Source organism: Papaver somniferum, chromosome 8 (genome assembly GCF_003573695.1).
Source record: "Papaver somniferum cultivar HN1 chromosome 8, ASM357369v1, whole genome shotgun sequence".
NCBI lineage: Eukaryota > Viridiplantae > Streptophyta > Magnoliopsida > Ranunculales > Papaveraceae > Papaver > Papaver somniferum.
In genome coordinates, this window is record NC_039365.1 from 128,218,006 (window position 1) to 128,235,122 (window position 17,117).

The 17,117-nt window shown below is 36.3% G+C and overlaps 2 protein-coding genes across 2 annotated transcripts; one reads left to right on the forward strand and one right to left on the reverse strand.

Moving 5' to 3' along the window:
• Nucleotides 1-1,766: 1,766 nt before the first annotated feature.
• On the forward strand, nt 1,767-2,933 carry LOC113306028. The gene has a single exon (XM_026555016.1). It carries the CDS (start codon nt 1,767-1,769, stop codon nt 2,931-2,933), a length of 1,167 nt encoding a protein of 388 aa, XP_026410801.1.
• A 903-nt stretch (nt 2,934-3,836) lies between these two features.
• LOC113303001 (pyrroline-5-carboxylate reductase-like) lies at nt 3,837-7,842 on the reverse strand. The gene is made up of 7 exons (XM_026551976.1): nt 7,594-7,842; nt 7,442-7,490; nt 6,177-6,268; nt 5,403-5,475; nt 4,975-5,095; nt 4,700-4,805; nt 3,837-4,217 (listed from the first exon to the last, which is right to left on the reverse strand). The coding sequence occupies exons 1-7, from the start codon at nt 7,792-7,794 to the stop codon at nt 4,029-4,031; spliced, it is 831 nt and encodes a 276-aa protein (XP_026407761.1). The 5' UTR covers nt 7,795-7,842; the 3' UTR covers nt 3,837-4,028.
• Between the last annotated feature and the right edge of the window lie 9,275 nt (nt 7,843-17,117).

The window sequence follows — 17,117 nt, forward strand, 5'->3', positions numbered from 1 at the left end:
AAAAGTAAAAATTGACTAAAAAATCTCGACCTTTGGGTCTCTCGATCTCGAGACTGTCGAGATTCCGCAGAGATGAGTTGCCAAATTAAAGGATAGTATAGAAATTTTAATTTAAAATAACATAATCAATCACTCGATTTCCTTTCAAATTACGATGAGCAAGTTCAAATTAGTCTAAAACAATGTATAATCAATCTCGACCGAGATCTCGCCGAGATTCTCATTTCGGTCTATGGCCGAGAAGAGTTTCTCAATCTCGCCGAGACAGCTGAGATTCCTAGTAACAAAAATCAAACCCAACTCTTACAAACTCGATTTTTGGTTACCTTTCTTAAAAATTGGTGTCATTTCTTTATATATATACACGTGTCACGTGTAACATATGCAAAGTGTGTAAATTGCTTGACATATATGTTACTGTTAGAATATAAGCATCCAACTCAAAACCAATTGGCAATGAGTGGAGCGGCCCTAACGATTACAAACCGCGGGATCTTAAATAACCCAGACAATGTGAGACTAATAATAATATCAACACGGCCCCTCACATATAGCCTCGTTGGGTCTAACAAGTGGGCAATAAATCGGGTGATGCGGAGTAAAGGTGATATCAAATGACTCGACACAAATAGCATGCTCTAATACCATGTAAGAATAGGGACATCCAACTCAAAACCAATTGGCAATGAGTGGAGTGGCCATAAGGATTATAAACCGTGGGATCTTAGATAACCCAGACGATGTGGGATTAATAATAATCTCAACAGTTACGGACTTAAAATTGGAAAATAACGATTCTGAGATTTCACCGAAAATCTCTCCGAAATAAAATTGTCCCAGTCCCAATTGAAACTACACCGAGATCCGAAATTGACTAACACCAAATTTCTTCATAGCTACTTGATTAAGTGATATGGATTTAAAATAAAAAGATCCGCCGAAAATCTCACCAAAATAAAGTTGTCCAGTGTCTTAGTTCGGGTGTCTCAGTCCCAAACTAAGACGAAACCAAGATCCCGGAGCAACTATTTTTTCAACTTAGAATGAAATCCGAATCACGCTTCTTCCGAATAAGGGGGAAAAAAGGAAACCACTCTGTTTCAAAATGTAAAAAATATAAAATCATCATCTGCCTTGCTAGGGCCCGACCATAGGCAAGTATGAAGTATCTCACTCAAGTTAGTGGATGACCCCAATTTAAAACCCGACTCCGCCTGGCTTAAATGCTAATTCTTTCCTTTATATTCTTAAGCAAGAACCATAGCAGGACAGTGGTGGTGAGGATAAATAGAAGTAAATACCAGTAGTAGTGACCTGTGACTCTATATGTGTAGTAGTTGTTGAGGTGGTAATAACGAAAATAAATGCACTGTTAAGATAGTCGATATCGAAGTTGTCTTTGTTGTACAACACTTCACTCAATTTCCACAGACCACAGTTTTAACATTATACTACTTCTCTTTACCTGCAGACAGTGGTGTTTTTCTTTTTTATTGCATCACACCCTCCTTCAATCATCACTGTGTTTTTTCGTGTTAACGTAAAACTGACGCTTCTCTCTAACTTTTTATTTCTCAAGATCTTTGACTTCTAAAACTCATCAACTTCTTCTGCCTTGGTGTTCCATCCTGTCTCTCATTCTGTCTAGAAACTCCATTGCAGACTCTCTATGTAATCTCCTCATCAGCTCAAAAAGTTCAGTATTTTTAGCGAAGGAACCAAAACAGCATCAGAATATAAAAGAAGAGAAAGACGAAGTAACAAAAATGAAAGACAGAGGAAAAGCAGTGGCAGTAGCTAGTAGTAGTAATTGGTTCACAACAGATTACTCTTCTTATTCAGATCTTCCATGTAAAAAACACCCACCTTCTTCTTCAGCGGGAGGAATTTGTGCTTACTGTCTTAAAGACAGACTTATCAAACTCGTTTGTTCTGATTGTGGAGAACAACGTCTCTCTTCTTGTTCTTGCTCTGACATGTCATCTTCGTATACTAGTGCTGAAGTTGGTAGTGTTGGAAGAATTTCATTCTTGATAGAGAATGAAAAAGAACTGGATTTTAATAACCATATCCCACACTCAACAGGAAATATCAATATAAATAACCCAAGTAGATCAGAATCGTCAACCGTTATCCTTAAAAGAAGCAGTAGCAGTTGTGTTGGTGTTAAGAGAAATGGGTTTTGGAGATTTGGAAGATTGTTTAGGAAGAAAGGAGAAAAGGGAAGTAATGGTGTTGAGTTTAGAGAGGGTGCTAGTGTTAATGGAGGCGGGTTTTATGAGAAAAGTGAGATGTGGGTTTTCCATAATGCGGGTAGTGTTCCAAGGTCTAGATCTCTTTGTGGTTTCAGAGGTGGTTTTGATGCTTCAGAAAACGGTTCTAGTACTGTTGGAGGAATGTCCGACTCAAAAAGAGCTGGAAATACAGAGTCAGCAAACAGAAAACAAGGGCTCATTGACTCGATCTTAGATGGCCCTAGTGCTGGTGGAGCAGAATCAGCAAGTGCTTCCGGGACTTCAATGAAGAATGATAACATTTCATCACGGATTTCAGAAAGTGAGGCATTTAAAGGGTTTAAGAATGATGGTGTCATGGAATTTAATGGTGATCTGGATGATCACGACTCTGGCTTTATTGATTTAAAGCTTGGGTTTTCATCAGAGTCAAAACCGGAATTCTCTTCTTGTCTGAAAAATAGTGATCGTTTTGAGACAGAATCAGGCTTCAGAGTTTCTAAAGATAGTAATTTCTCAGATTCATTTAGTTATATGAGAGGAGAAAGAATTTTCAGTAATGGGAGTTCATGTAGGATTACAGTTAATGAAAAAGAAATCAGTAAGTGCAGGAAAAGCTTGAAAATTTGGAAATGGATTTTCAAGAATCATTCAAGTGGTGTTTGCAAGAAACATGGAAAACATTGCATTAGATCTTGAGATTTGGCTCAGGAAAAATATGCATAATAGAAGATGTTTTCTTTTTTCGCAATGGAATTAGGACAAAATTCATGTTGATTTCATCTACTAGGTTTATAGCATTAGCTTTAATTCAGTTGAAACCCTTCTTCTTTTTGAACTTTTGAATGTTCTATGAATGATAATGTAAAGGCGTAAAGCAAAGTTCAGAGAATTTCTTCGCTTTTTCTTTTTGTTGGGATCCTGTCTACTAAAGTGTTTCTGTGTCACTATTGAATTGCTAGACCTGTAACAATCACGAAGGATTCAATTTCAAACAGAAATTTCTATAACTAGTCCATCAGACTCGGGCTGTTCACAGGGCCACAATTTTGTTCATAGGTCTAACTTTAACACGCGGCAAAAAAATCGAAGACTTGATAAAGTTATGATCGAAGTTATAAGCAAAACAATGATAGCTACAAACGCCTGGAAGCTAGTTGAACAGCCCAACTCTTTATCAGGAAGCATGCTTAAATCTAAGTACTTCCGTTCCGTTCCATATCAGATAGCTCATAAATCTTGCATCTCCTGGATTATGGTCAATTTATCAAACCAAAAGTAATTTTTACAAATTCTGTCATTAACTGGTCTGTGTGTTTACTTCATTCAATGGAAATTTGGGCCTTGTGACTAGCTTTCATTAACAGGATTGTCTTCTCAGGCACATGTTTGCCATTAACTTATTCAACTCATCCTTAGTCCTTGCAAACTCAGATACATTATTTATTTATCCGCTGAAGTCAAAATCTTGCACTCACCAACTCCTATATTGCTAGTTTGGCTGTAGATGAAATTGTTCCAATAAAAATTTTCCTAAAATTACTCAGCAGCAGATGATTTATAGACAACAAATGGCAGACAGGAATGTAGTTAAAAAATTGATTAGTATACTACTTCTGAAGGAATTATAATTATAAACAAGAAGTGACATAAACGTAGTAAACTAATCAGATGGGAGCAATACTGTCCCTTATATAACTATTAAGGCAATCATTTCTTTGACAGAATCAAAATGGTAAACAACCAAAAAAAAAATGCTAGTGTGAACCTCCAATTGAAGAACAAGGAGCGATACTATTTTTTTGAGAACTCTTTGCTACGATTAGCTGCAGCAACAACGGCATTCATCAGAACTCCACGAAATCCACCCTTCTCTAATTCGTGAATTGCAGCAATGGTGGTTCCCCCAGCTGATGCAACATCATCTTTTAGCTGCCCAGGATGCTTACCTGTGGTAACAACCATCATAGCTGCTCCCAGAACCTATAGTGTTGGGCAAAACATTACGAAGTCTGGAAACATGAATTTGAACTGCAAATTGACTTTACTTTGCCTTCACTTTTTGTTCTAATCGTCCTATTTAGTATGACATTCTATTCATAGCCTGCTGGAAGGAAAGACATGACGGTGATATAATGGCAGGGTTTTCTGAGGGTTATCTTCTCACCATGCAGATGATTCTCATGGACAATCACATCATTCGAAAACTTTTAACACCATCCGGAGTTGGTTAACAGTATTAGTTAGGGTAACAGCTCAAAACAATGTGTGTGTGAGTTTTCTTTAAAGAATTTATATAGTAAATCACCCACATAAAATGTCGTCATTTCAATCATCTAAATGTGAACCCATCGCTGGGTGCAAACAAAGTGTAAAAATAGAAGTCAAGACAAAAGAAGTGTGCAGGGAAAGAGAAAAAGAATCACGAGAAAACAACAAACCACACTATTCGAGTTTCCACTTACAGTCTGAGCAGCTAAACCTGCCGCAAGATCCCGTGGAAGACCTGCAGCTACTCCACCATCGGCCAAAGCCTCTATTGCCATAAAAATATATGCTGGGCCACTTCCGCTGCAATGTAAACAGCACTAATCAGATCAATTATAAAAAAATGCAAGTTTACATTCAAATGATTACGCTATACAGAGCGGCATCTAATAAAATGCACAGTAACAAAACAAAATGAAAATAATAAATATCCAGAGTGCATCAGATTGTTACTGCACCAAGTGCCACATACCTCACTCCAGTGACGGCATCAAACATTTTCTCATTAGCTCTCCATGTTCTACCAATTGCTCCGAAGAGACTATCCATAAGCAACCCATCTTCTTCTATTGCGGTTCCTCCTAAGCTAATAACTAAATATTTGTAAAGACATTAGACATTTGTAAAGTCAATATGAAACATTAATAAACACATCAAGATAAGAAGGCTTCAATAGGAGAGAACCACAATACTATACACAAATACATCACATACAAAAATAGATAAATAAAGAGAAACACGGAGATATGGGAGATTTACTTTTTCTACTAGTAAAGTGACAAAACCCAAAAAGGACTCTCGATAAGTTTTCAATCTTATCACGCAGGACTCAGAAACTATTACATCATAAAAAGAGTTCGACTATTTTCATTACGACTTAGAAAAAAAAAGTTATTTTACCTGATGCTGCCTGACCTACAGCAGAAGGAGTATTTGGCATAACTCGAATAAAACGAGTACTCTCAGCCCATTCCTGCATAAAGACATAATTGACTTATTTCAGTGAAAATAAAAATTAGGCACACACAAAGGATCTCCCCGTTGTCTCGCTGACCCATCATGCAAAAGGTACGCCATTAGAGCCATCTGCCCCTTTGACGCCTAGGAGATGAAACTGGGAAGAATTTGAAACCCTTACAAAAATGTAAGCATCACTCAGGATGAAGGCACAGATGTGATGAATGGATGTGGACAAGAGAAGAAACATGAAGACAAAATGATAAAGAATAGACCGGTATGGAGAAAATGAGTATGAACACTTGCTGCTTGGTAATCTAGACAATTAGTGAACTGAAGAGATATCTCCACTCTATGAAAGCCGTTAACCTTTCATAAACTCTAATTTACATAAAGTCAAAAAAAAAAAAAATTGACGAGCTGATAGTTTAAGTGTAGAACACTACACTAACATATTAGCTAATGGGAAAAGGCTCTTGGAAAAGCATGGATTAGCTCAAAATGACCATATTTATAGTAGTGAATAAGCAAACATAGGTTGGCATGCAAAGACAACTTAAATGTGTCTGAGACATAAGTAGGAAACATGGGGATTTTCACAAACACGAGGAAATAAATGCCCTTTATTCTATAAGCTGAAACACCTTATAAAACTAGAACAGTCTGCCACAACTTGGAAAGCAACAGTCAATTAGAAGAGAGATTTCAGATGCAAACCTGCAGATCCGCCAATTTAATTCCCGCAGCAATTGATACCAAAAGTTTATCTTTGGTAAGTGACGGTTTCAACTGTAAAACCACTTCCTTCACTGCAATTATGAAAATTTCAATTACAATGGGAAATAGAAAAGGAGAAAGGATGCACTTAAGAATCATAATAAAACAATGAATGGGATTTATTAATTTATAAAGACGCATGATGTTAAGAACCAGACTTAGAGACCTCGAAAGAAGTTGCTCATAAAGAGCGTTACCATCCCTAGGATCCTAACATTTCAGCATTGCTTCCGAAATTGGCGCCTACGTCGGCCCACTCTATGGACACTGAGACGGAGATAGCCATCTTCCTATACGATGGCTCCATACAATTACAAGTATTCACTACAATGAAACCACGCCTGTACATAATACGAATAGAGCCTCGATATGTAAGATAATAATAGTATGTACAAGCTCACTGAGGAGCTTGTGACTTCTTACATCATTTTTCTTATTTTTCTTGTTCATTCGAAGGACTTAAATTTACAAAACCTACCTCATATCTCTCACTAACCACGCAAGTATGCAACCCTCAATCCCCACACGAAGAATTAACCTAGTAACTAAATAAATTCAATACCTTAATAGGTGGACAAAGATAAACCCTGTTAACTAGGACATCACTGACCTAACTAGCTTATATTGGTAGACCAATTCAACTTACTCACACGACTAGCATTACACTTGACTAGTTTTATTAAATTCCCAATCAAACAGATAAAAAATAAGAAAAACCTAACAGGCTAACAACTAGAGGACCATAACAATTACTTGTTCTTTAATTTTAGCCTTGTCCTCAAGCTTACCGAACTTTTGTAGTTGTTGTTTGCTTCCATGCGCATGTCACCATCTATTTATTTCAATGAGGCAGTTATCAACTTCAGAGATGCAAGAACAAAGGAACAAGGGCTAGTTTCAATCACAACAAAATGTTTTAATCGGGTTATCAATGCAAAAAGGTTTTCATGACTAGTTCATGCATGAAAAAGTTAGATGGTGACGTGCACAACTGCAGAATTTCCTTACTGATACTAAATCGGCTGCCAATCACAAAATTTTATATGGTAATTGACTCTCTCTAGTCATCCTCATACATCAAACCTAAAATTACAAAAGCATAGAGGATGCTAATTCTACATTTGTGCACCATGATCATGAAATAAGCTACATCTAAAAAGACAAAACTTGATCAGAAATGAAGTAAAGACACTCTAGAGACGTACCAATCTGGGGCTTGACCGAAAATATGATGACATCACTGTCTTCAGCAACCTATTCATCACAACAATAATACATCAATAGATTACATTTATGGAAAACAGAATTGCCAGTGCATAACAAAACCTTTGAAATAGAGCAATGGATCGGATTAGACCTGATGATTATGCTCATAGACCTTAACTCCGAAGGAAGAAAAAACATCTCTACGTTGAGAATCTCTATGGGCAGTACTAATTCTAGAAGCAGGTAAAACCCCTGATTTCACAACTCCTCTAGCAATACTTTCCGCCAATTTACCAGCTCCGATAAACCCTAACTTGAATGTATCAGTTGGAATCGGAACTGAAGTTGCCATTTATCAGGAGCTTTCTTATTCTTCCTTCCTAACTAAAAATAAAAATTGTTTAAAGGATCTCTCAGTAACTCCAGAAATCTCAAGAACTTGTTTGTTTGCAGCTGACTCGGCGTCTGAATCTGAGTCAACCCCTGACTCGGACCGAGTCAGCAGTCAGACCGTTTGTTTTCCATTTTGAGTCAGATCTGACTCGACCTCTGACTCAGACATAACCCCTGACTCGGACTCATTTGAGTCAGGTAACAAAATACCCCTGACTCATGGGACCAAACCACTGACTCACTTATTTCCGAGTCAGATGAGTCAGATCTGACTCAAACAAACATATCGACTCAGATCCAGATGAGTCAGGTGATTTCACTCAGATCCAGATGATTCAGATCCAGACGACTCAGATGAGTCAGGAGTAAACAAACATGGTGTTAGACAGTGCACTGCAAGTGGGGTCACGAAAAATTCCAAACTCAGCAAAACGACGAGGAGCTATATGCATTACACGTGCCGTAGGGAGTTGTTTTTGGAGGGAAAGATAGATCTTGATTCCTCAAAACACGTAGCATCGAACACGACTTTCTCAGCGGATCAATTTTTCTTTAAAAGAACTTTCAAAAAAGAACTCAAAGATTGCACGAACACGCCAATACCAGTCATGTTGAGGGCTGTTCATGGTCGATACTACTCGGTTTCTAAAAAAATCTTACCATAACCGAATCATTAATTATTGGTTCGGTTTCTTAATGGTTTTAGTGGGTTTCGGTTTGTTCCATTGGGTTAATGGAAAACCGATTGTATGTTTCAAATCTTAACAAAGAAAAAATCACAGTTAAATTTTTCTAACCTACCTACACAATGTAATAAACACACAAGCATAGTTCATAACTCAAGTTTTTACGCACAGTTCAAGACATAAACATTACAAATTCAGAAAACATAAGCATAAACTCCAAATTCCAAAATTCATAATTGCATTTGCAACTCCAAATTTGTCAGGAACATTGCCTCAATGACTTTCAACCAATCTCTGACATTGTGCTTCTTCAAGAATTTCTTGGTCTGACACTTCATGTACCTAATCACATGAAAGATTCAGCACAAGCAAACCCACATACAAGCATGGTAATCATAATCAAAACGAGTATGAGGTTAACATATAAGGAGGTTCTCATTAGTAACATGATGATGATAATTACAAATAGACTAAATCTATTGTTGAATTACCTTGGTATCCATTAATCTTCATCCTCTACTATTTGTACGAACATTGACTTTGAGAGAGTGTCCAAAAATTCTACAAACAAATGAACAAATAAAAAAATAGTTAGTATACATTGTCTTAAAATTCTAGAAACAAATAAGCAAATGGAATAATACCTGAATTAACTTCTTCTTCTGGTCCCAAGGCAGAAATATCAAGATCAATCGGCGCCTTCAACCAATTCTAAGCATAAATCAATGCCTCAACTGTTGTGGGAAGTAAAGAACTTCGATATGGATCGAGAATACGTCTCCCAGTGCTAAAGGCTGATTCGGATGCCACTGAAGAAATAGGTATAGCCAATATATCTCTTGCCATTAGTGCCAAAGTAGGATACTTAGTCGAGTTCATCTTCCACCAACCTAAAATATCAAAAGAAACTTTCTCGTTTCGCGGTTCTCTTTTATCTTTCAAATAAGCCTCCATTTCAGTTATCCCTTCATCATCAACACCTTATGCTTCTTCTCTTGCACTCTCTGCCATAAGGGCGGCTATAGCACAATCTTCTCCATCATCCAGTTCAGTGCCAACAATACTACCACCACTACTATCTGTTACAACTGTTGAGTTTCCAGAACTTAATTGGACATCCCAGTACTCTTCGAAAAAGAGCCTTAAAATCCCTCATTACAAGTTCCATTAGTTTGCTCGACCCAGACATAACCACCAAAACAATTATTTTAAAGCAGCAAAAATTTGACAAAAACAATGCTGGAATGCATACACTTCCATCTCTAATCTGTTATCCTCTTATACATATTACACCCCCCTAAACTAAACCATATGATTAGTTTCTGCTGCTCTATTATGATGTTCACAAACTAATAATTTGATTATTATTTTTGTTGTTTCTGACTGTGTGGGTCTGTCTGCTGCACATAGTTTAGCCTATGACCTCTTTCAGATTACGTATTAGGATTACAACGTCATTATACTATTATTATGTTCACATGTTAGATTGTTATATAGCAAAACTGATAATCCAAATTCACAAACTAATTATCAAAACCAGAATCAAACCCAAACTAGTTGAGAAATAGGAACTAACGGGTGTTGATTGTGAATCTTCCATGATTGAATCAAAGGGAACTTGCAAAATCAATTATGCAAAATCAATTTTAGTAAACCCTAGTTTTTAAAATTATAAATTATAATCTTAAATCAGCAAAATTATCATCACCATTGAGTTGAAGTACCTTCTAATGATGAAAATAGTTGACCTAGATAATCAATTTGGTTACGTGACAAGTGAGAAGATGTTTCTAAGATTGAGACTTTCAGTACATATGAGAACTGAGAAGATTGATAAGAAGAAGAAAAACGAGGGTACCGCTTAAACTTAAAGACGAAGAGGAGATTGAACTAGGGTGGTGGTTTCATTACGGCTAGAGATAGTGGTGGACTGGTGTGGTGGTGTATAAAATGGAGAGGGTTTTTCTGCTTCTCGCCACTAGATACGAAAGAGAAGAAAAACTGAAGAAGAGAAAGAAAAAAATGAACGGGGTTTGTAGGTTAGAGTTTAGGAATTTAGTTTACCAAGTATGCGATGAACGGGGTAGATTAAATTTATCGGATTTTAATCAACGGCCTATATTTGTCGTTTTTCCAATGGTTTTTGGTTCGGTTTCTAGGTCAAACCAAAACCAAACCAGTAATGTCGGTTTTAAAGTTTTTTTGCCATAACCAATCCAAATCTAAATGGTTTGGTTCGGTTTCTTTCTTATTGGTCTGGTTCGGTCGGTTTCCAATGGAAAAACGGAACCATGTTCAGCCCTAGTCATGTTCGTCTCTAACATGATTGGATATGATTCGTGCCCAACATTTGCCTGCCATGTAGTGGATCTGCCTTTTATTCGTATCGACACTTGCGGGGACGTGGTGGATACAATTTCATGTGTTCCATGTAGACATCCGACATTATGGACACATACAACGCCGGATGAATTTGTTTTTTATTTTTATTTTTTTAAGAAAAACTTAGGCTTTAGAAAAATATCTAAGGCTGTGTTTGATAACAGGGAATTACTTCCATGGAATAAGGGTAATTTCCATGGAATTAGATTCCATGGAAACTCATTCCACGGAATTGTGAATTCCTCTGTTTGTTGTCATATAGATAATCCATGGAAAAGATAAATTTCACTATTTGAATACTAATCATCTCCAAGGTGACGACCTTGTTAATAATGAAAAGTAATTCAGCTACAAACCAATTATAAGTTGCAAACCTAAGAAAAAGAGTATGCTAAGTTGCAAGTTGATGAAAAAAGTATGCACAAATTTGTCGATACTTTTTAACAAACACTAAACAAGAAAGTATACAGAGAGGAAATATCCATACGAACTTGAATTGTATACTATTCATCAAACTATTAAACTAACACAGTGTAATCATATTTGAATCAAAAAAATAAGAAAAGGATTTAGTTAAACAGGGAATCATGGGAACTAAAAAAAAAAGGCCACGAACAACATAAAGGCTTAATTTTCTCTTTTTCTTTTTTTTATTGTTTGCTCTCAAGTCTCATCATGGCAGAATGATGAGTTACAACACCACGAAGAAGGGAAAATATGCAATCGTATCAAATCTTGAATATATTTTTTTTGTCTTTCCATTTTTTTCCTTTCCTTTCTTTCCCTGTTCCGAAGGGGGTGGGGGAATAAAAATGGGATCTTTCCGTGGAAAGGGGTCACGTGAGGAATTAAATCAGGGAATTGGTTTACATACCAAACGACGGAATATGGGCTAATTCCGTGGAAACTAGGCTAATTCCGTGGAATTACCCGCTATCGAATACAACCTAAGAGGAGTACACAAGGGGACTAGTGGTCAGAAATTCACTACCTCTTCTGATTGAATTCTTACATAATAAAGTCAAGTTAAAAGAGTCTAAATTTTGAAGTCTATGAATAACTTTAAGACCAACTAAAACACACGAAATAAATTTGAGTCTTGAAATTTTTCCATAATGCTCTTGCCGCTTGAGCCTTTCATGATAGTTGAGGTAAAAACGACCATGAACCGCAGTATTGTAGATAGTGTTGAAATGAACTAAGATATACATTGTTTCAGCTTGAATTTATACATAGGTGTGCTGCCAGTCTTGAGCCCACGTGAAAGCTAGATCAGCTCCCCTTGTTTCTTCTCCAGCTCCAAAGTATCCTGGATATCCTTTAATCCCAATGATGTTTCTTGCAAAATCCAGAGCAGTAAGAGCAGTGAAGTAATGCAGAGTTTGTGGATCCTGTAAGGTGCATATTTTGATAGTTACACCAAACTGACCACCACTGTGGGGGTCTAGAGGAATAGATGGTTGGTTAACATTCCTTAAATCCTCTGCTTCATAAAGGATATGAGAGTTAAGGATGTGGTTCTGATTATGAAGGATTCTGGCATGTTTACATAAATGTTGTTGTATGCTGGTGGTAGTTTGTCTGGCATTCAGAGTAGTGTGATCAAAGATAAAATCACATCTAGTCTTCCAAATGTACCAACGAGCAGTTGCAAATACATTACTGCTAGTGTTGTTATTACCAGGACTAAGCCAAGAATTTAGCCAATCCACAAATTCAGTGGTATGATCAAAGTTTCCATGATCTGGACCAAGCAATAGAGTCCAAACAGAGGTAGTTGCAGGGCAGTTCAGCAGTATATGAGTTAAAGTTTCCTCTCCAGAGTGTCATAACTGACACATCGGATTAATGTAGTGCAGTATGCTAACTGTTTTAGCATTAGTTGGGAGAATCCCATGAGCACATTTCCAGATAAAGATCTGGATGACAAGAGCAATGTCCATTTTCTATAAAGCTTTCCAGTTATTGGTTTGTGGATCATTAGTGTAGAGACTATCCATCTTAGCTTTGTAAAGGGATTTGACACTGAATTTTTCCAATGTCGGTGAGATTCCAAATAATTTTGTCCTCCTCCCATGGATGAATAGGGGCATGCAGCATGGTATGAGCAGAGTGGTTGTTGAAATAAATGTTTATCAGGACAGCTTTCCATTCACCACTTGGGAGAATGAGATGCTCAACTCTGATTATCTCATCAGGACAATTAGCAGGTTTTAGGGTAATATCTTTAATATTTGGGATCCAGATGTCTTCCCAGATTTTGATATTCTATCCATTTCCAATTCTCCAAGAGTTGTGATCTTGTATGTTGTTGATTCCTTCTAGAATGTCGTTCCAAATCCATGAATCTCCATCCTTGGGCTTACTGTCCATGTTTAGAACATTTGTTCCTATTAAATATTTAGCATCCATTAACTGGTACCAGAGGGAATCTTTATCAGTTTCAAGTCTCCATCCAATTTTAGTAATCATGGAGTTGTTGAAATGCTCTATATTCATGAAGCATGGACCTCCCATTTCTTTTGGTTTACAGACAACAATCCAAGCTTTTGGGTAGTAGACTTTAGGGTTGTCTAAGGATTTTCTCCAGAAGAAATCTCTTTGCATCTTTTTCAGGTCTTGACAAGTTTGTTTAGGCAGTTTGAAGCAATTCATTTGGTAGATGTTGGTAGAAGAGGCGACAGAGTTGATAAGGACTTGCCTTCCAGCTAGGTTGAGAGGAGTATTTTTCCAGCTGGATAATCTGAGTTTGAGTTTATCCACTCCAGGTTTGAATGAGTTGATATTGCTCCTATGAGTGAAGAGTGGAGATCCAAAATACTTTTCATTGGTCTGCAAGACTTGAACTCCCATAGCATTACTAATAATGGGGATAAGAATTGGGTCAATGTTGTTGCTAAAGAAGACACCAGATTTGTTAAAGTTGATGAGCTGACCAGAAAAATCAGCAAAGATTTTAAGAATGTCCATTAGATTCTGGATTTCTGTCTTGTTGGTTTTGCAGAAGACCATGCAGTCATCAGCAAAGAGAAGATGGTTAATTGTGGGTGCTCTTCTGCAGATTTTAGTACCAGTGATTGGACCCATCTCCTCAACTTTGATGAGAGTCTTAGAAAGAGTTTTCATGCAGAACAAGAATAGCTAAGAGAACAGGGGGTCCCCTTGTCTGAACCCCCTAGTGGGTTTGAAGAAATTATCAGGGTATCCATTTACGAGAACAGCAGAGGTGGTGGTAGAAATGGACTGATAATTAAGAATTTGTTTCATGATGGTAATTAAGATTTGTTTAATTAAGAATTTTGTCACATCATTAGTCATTGATTCCAATTTGTTTCATGATGGTAATTAAGAATCTCCAATCAACTCTGTCAAAATTTAGGAGAATTATAAAGCCCAAAATGCTAGATTTTAATTTTGGAGAATCCCAATTTTAATAGTGGACATAAATTAAGAAGTCTATTAAAAACCCTAAACCTAAAATATCCAATTTTATAGGGGCTCCAAACGTTTGGTCTCGAGGACTCACAAGATGAAAAAATTGAGTCATCAAATAACAATCATCAAAAACCCTAAACCTATTGATTTTGTTAATGGCTAAAATATCCTTAGTTAATCAATGCAAATGATTCTATAAACTAATCTAAGTACGGTTAACGATTAAATTAGACTAATAGTTTGATATAAAGTTAGGGTTTGAAAATCAAAACCATTTTTTTTAGTTTAACTAAAAATACGGTTGGGAATCCCAAAATTTCCAAACTGTAACTACTATATACGGTTGGGACTTCCAACCGTAAAGAAACTCAGGGTAAAACACGGTTGGAATAAATATGGAGCATAACAATTTACGATTGGATTTTGTAGGGAAAAATATTTTCTTAAAAATTTAATATACGTTTGGGAGTTCATGTTTTCCCAATCTAAATAAAATATACGATTGGGAGTTCATATTTTCCCCACCATATGCAATTCTGAAACTAGTTTCAAAACCCCTAATTTGATCAAATCTAACCTATTTATGCAATCAAAATCAACAAAAAAAACGGCGAGTTTTTTGGTTCTTACCTAGTTTAAGTAATTAGTGGCTGAGAATCGATGATTAATCATCGTTGAAGAACAAAAAAGAAAAAAGACGATGGAGAAAAAGAAGAAGAAGAGGCAAATGTTTTGGTTTAGGTTTAGATTTAGTTTTTAATTAAAGAAAAAAATATCGTTTGGTCCTTTTTTAGGTGGGTTTATGTCTGTTTAGTCCTTTGGTCAGACGCCTTTACTGTTTGGTCCATAATTAAAAAAAATACCAAACAGACAATAATACCCTTACCTTAACTGTTATCGCCTTCAACCCACGATCTCCTAAAAACGCGTCAATTGTCTTTCTCCTTCTTTTCAGTTTCATTTTCAGAGAACCACAACTTCTTCGTCTTCTTCACTCCAAAACCCAGAGAACGAATATCATCAAAACCAAGAATCCACCAACATCAGTCGAAATCATTTCAACTTTCGCAAATCAAAATCAAAACAGTCTTCAAAATCAGAAAACCAAACCCAGAAAATCGAAAAACCCTAGAAAAATTGAAGAAATCAAAACCCTAAATGGGTAAATCGAAGAGGAAAGTAGTAGTAGATACATCTTCAAACGAAGAAGTTGAAGAAAGAGATAGCCAATTAGTTGTTTTTGAAGGAGATAGTCAAGAAGAAGAAGAACCAGTGACAAAGAAATCAAGAGTAAAGAAAGCAGCGAAAGGTAAAAACACTAATTCGAAGTTGATTTTTGATCTTCTGAAATTGAATTTTGATCTGTTTGTTGTTGATTCAGTTTGTATTCCAATTTTTCTGTTGTCTGCGTGTTTCTCCTTTGGTGTTTGTTGGATTTCATTTCTAGAATGAAGTCTAGAAAAATTGTGCTAAGTCCATGTTTCTCCTTTGGTGTTTGTTGGACTTCATTTCTAGAATGAAGTCTAGAAAAATTATACTAAGTCCATGTTTCTTCTATGATGTTTGCCGGACTTCATTTCTAGAAATGAAGTCTAGAAAAATTGTGCTAAGTCCATGTTTCTCCTTTGATGTTTGCCGGACTTCATTTCTAAAAATGAAGTCTAGAAAAATTGTGCTAAGTCCATGTTTCTCCTTTGGTGTTTGCTGGACTTCATTTCTAGAATGAAGTCTAGAAAAATTATGCTAAGTTCATGTTTCTCCTTTGGTGTTTGCCGGACTTCATTTTTAGAATGAAGTCTAGAAAAATTATGCTAAGTCCATGTTTCTCCTTTGGTGTTTGCCGGACTTCATTTCTAGAATGAAGTCTAAAAAAATTGTACTGAGTCCATGTTTCTCCTTTGGTGTTTGCCGGACTTCATTTCTAGAATGAAGTCTAGAAAAATTGTGCTAAGTCCATGTTTCTCCTTTAGTGTTTGCCGTACTTCATTTATAGAATGAAGTCTAAAAAAATTATGTTAAGTCCATGTTTCTCCTTTGGTGTCTGCCGGACTTCATTTCTATAATGAATTCTAGAAAAATTGTACTGAGTCCATGTTTCTCATTTGGTGTTTGCTGGACTTCATTTCTAGAATGAAGTCTAGAAAATTTTTACTGAGTCCATGTTTCTCCTTTGGTGTTTGCTGGACTTCATTTCTAGAATGAAGTCTAGAAAAATTATACTGAGTCCATGTTTCTCATTTGATGTTTGTTGGACTTCATTTCTAGAATGAAGTCTAGAAAAATTGTTCTTCAAGATTTTGCAGTTCATTATCCACATTCTTATACCTGCATATTCTACCTAGATTTTGTACAAAAATGAAGTAAGCCGGTGTTGACATTATCCAGATTCATTCTTGTGTTGGTACTTCTTTGAAAGCCTCATTTTATTGAATGAACTTAGAAATGCTTGAGAGTTCACCAAGTATAATGAATTGAAGTATTGGTCCTTCTCAACCCACACTTTATCTTCTTTTATAAGCTACTATTTAAAAAAAATGTAAACATTAATCTTCTTTTCTTTTGTCTTTAAAAAAATTGTAGATAAGAAGATAAAGTGTAGCTTTGCTGGAGCCATTGAACTTGCTGCTAAGATTAAAGATCTTCCAAAACATGAGGCTTTGAATGAAGAACAGAGAGATGCTTTGTATAGGAGTCTGTTGGGGAGTGTCGCCAAAGTATTTCTGGAAGGGGAGATTGTTGCTACTGAATGGATTAAGTCAATACATGTTGTCCAAGTTTT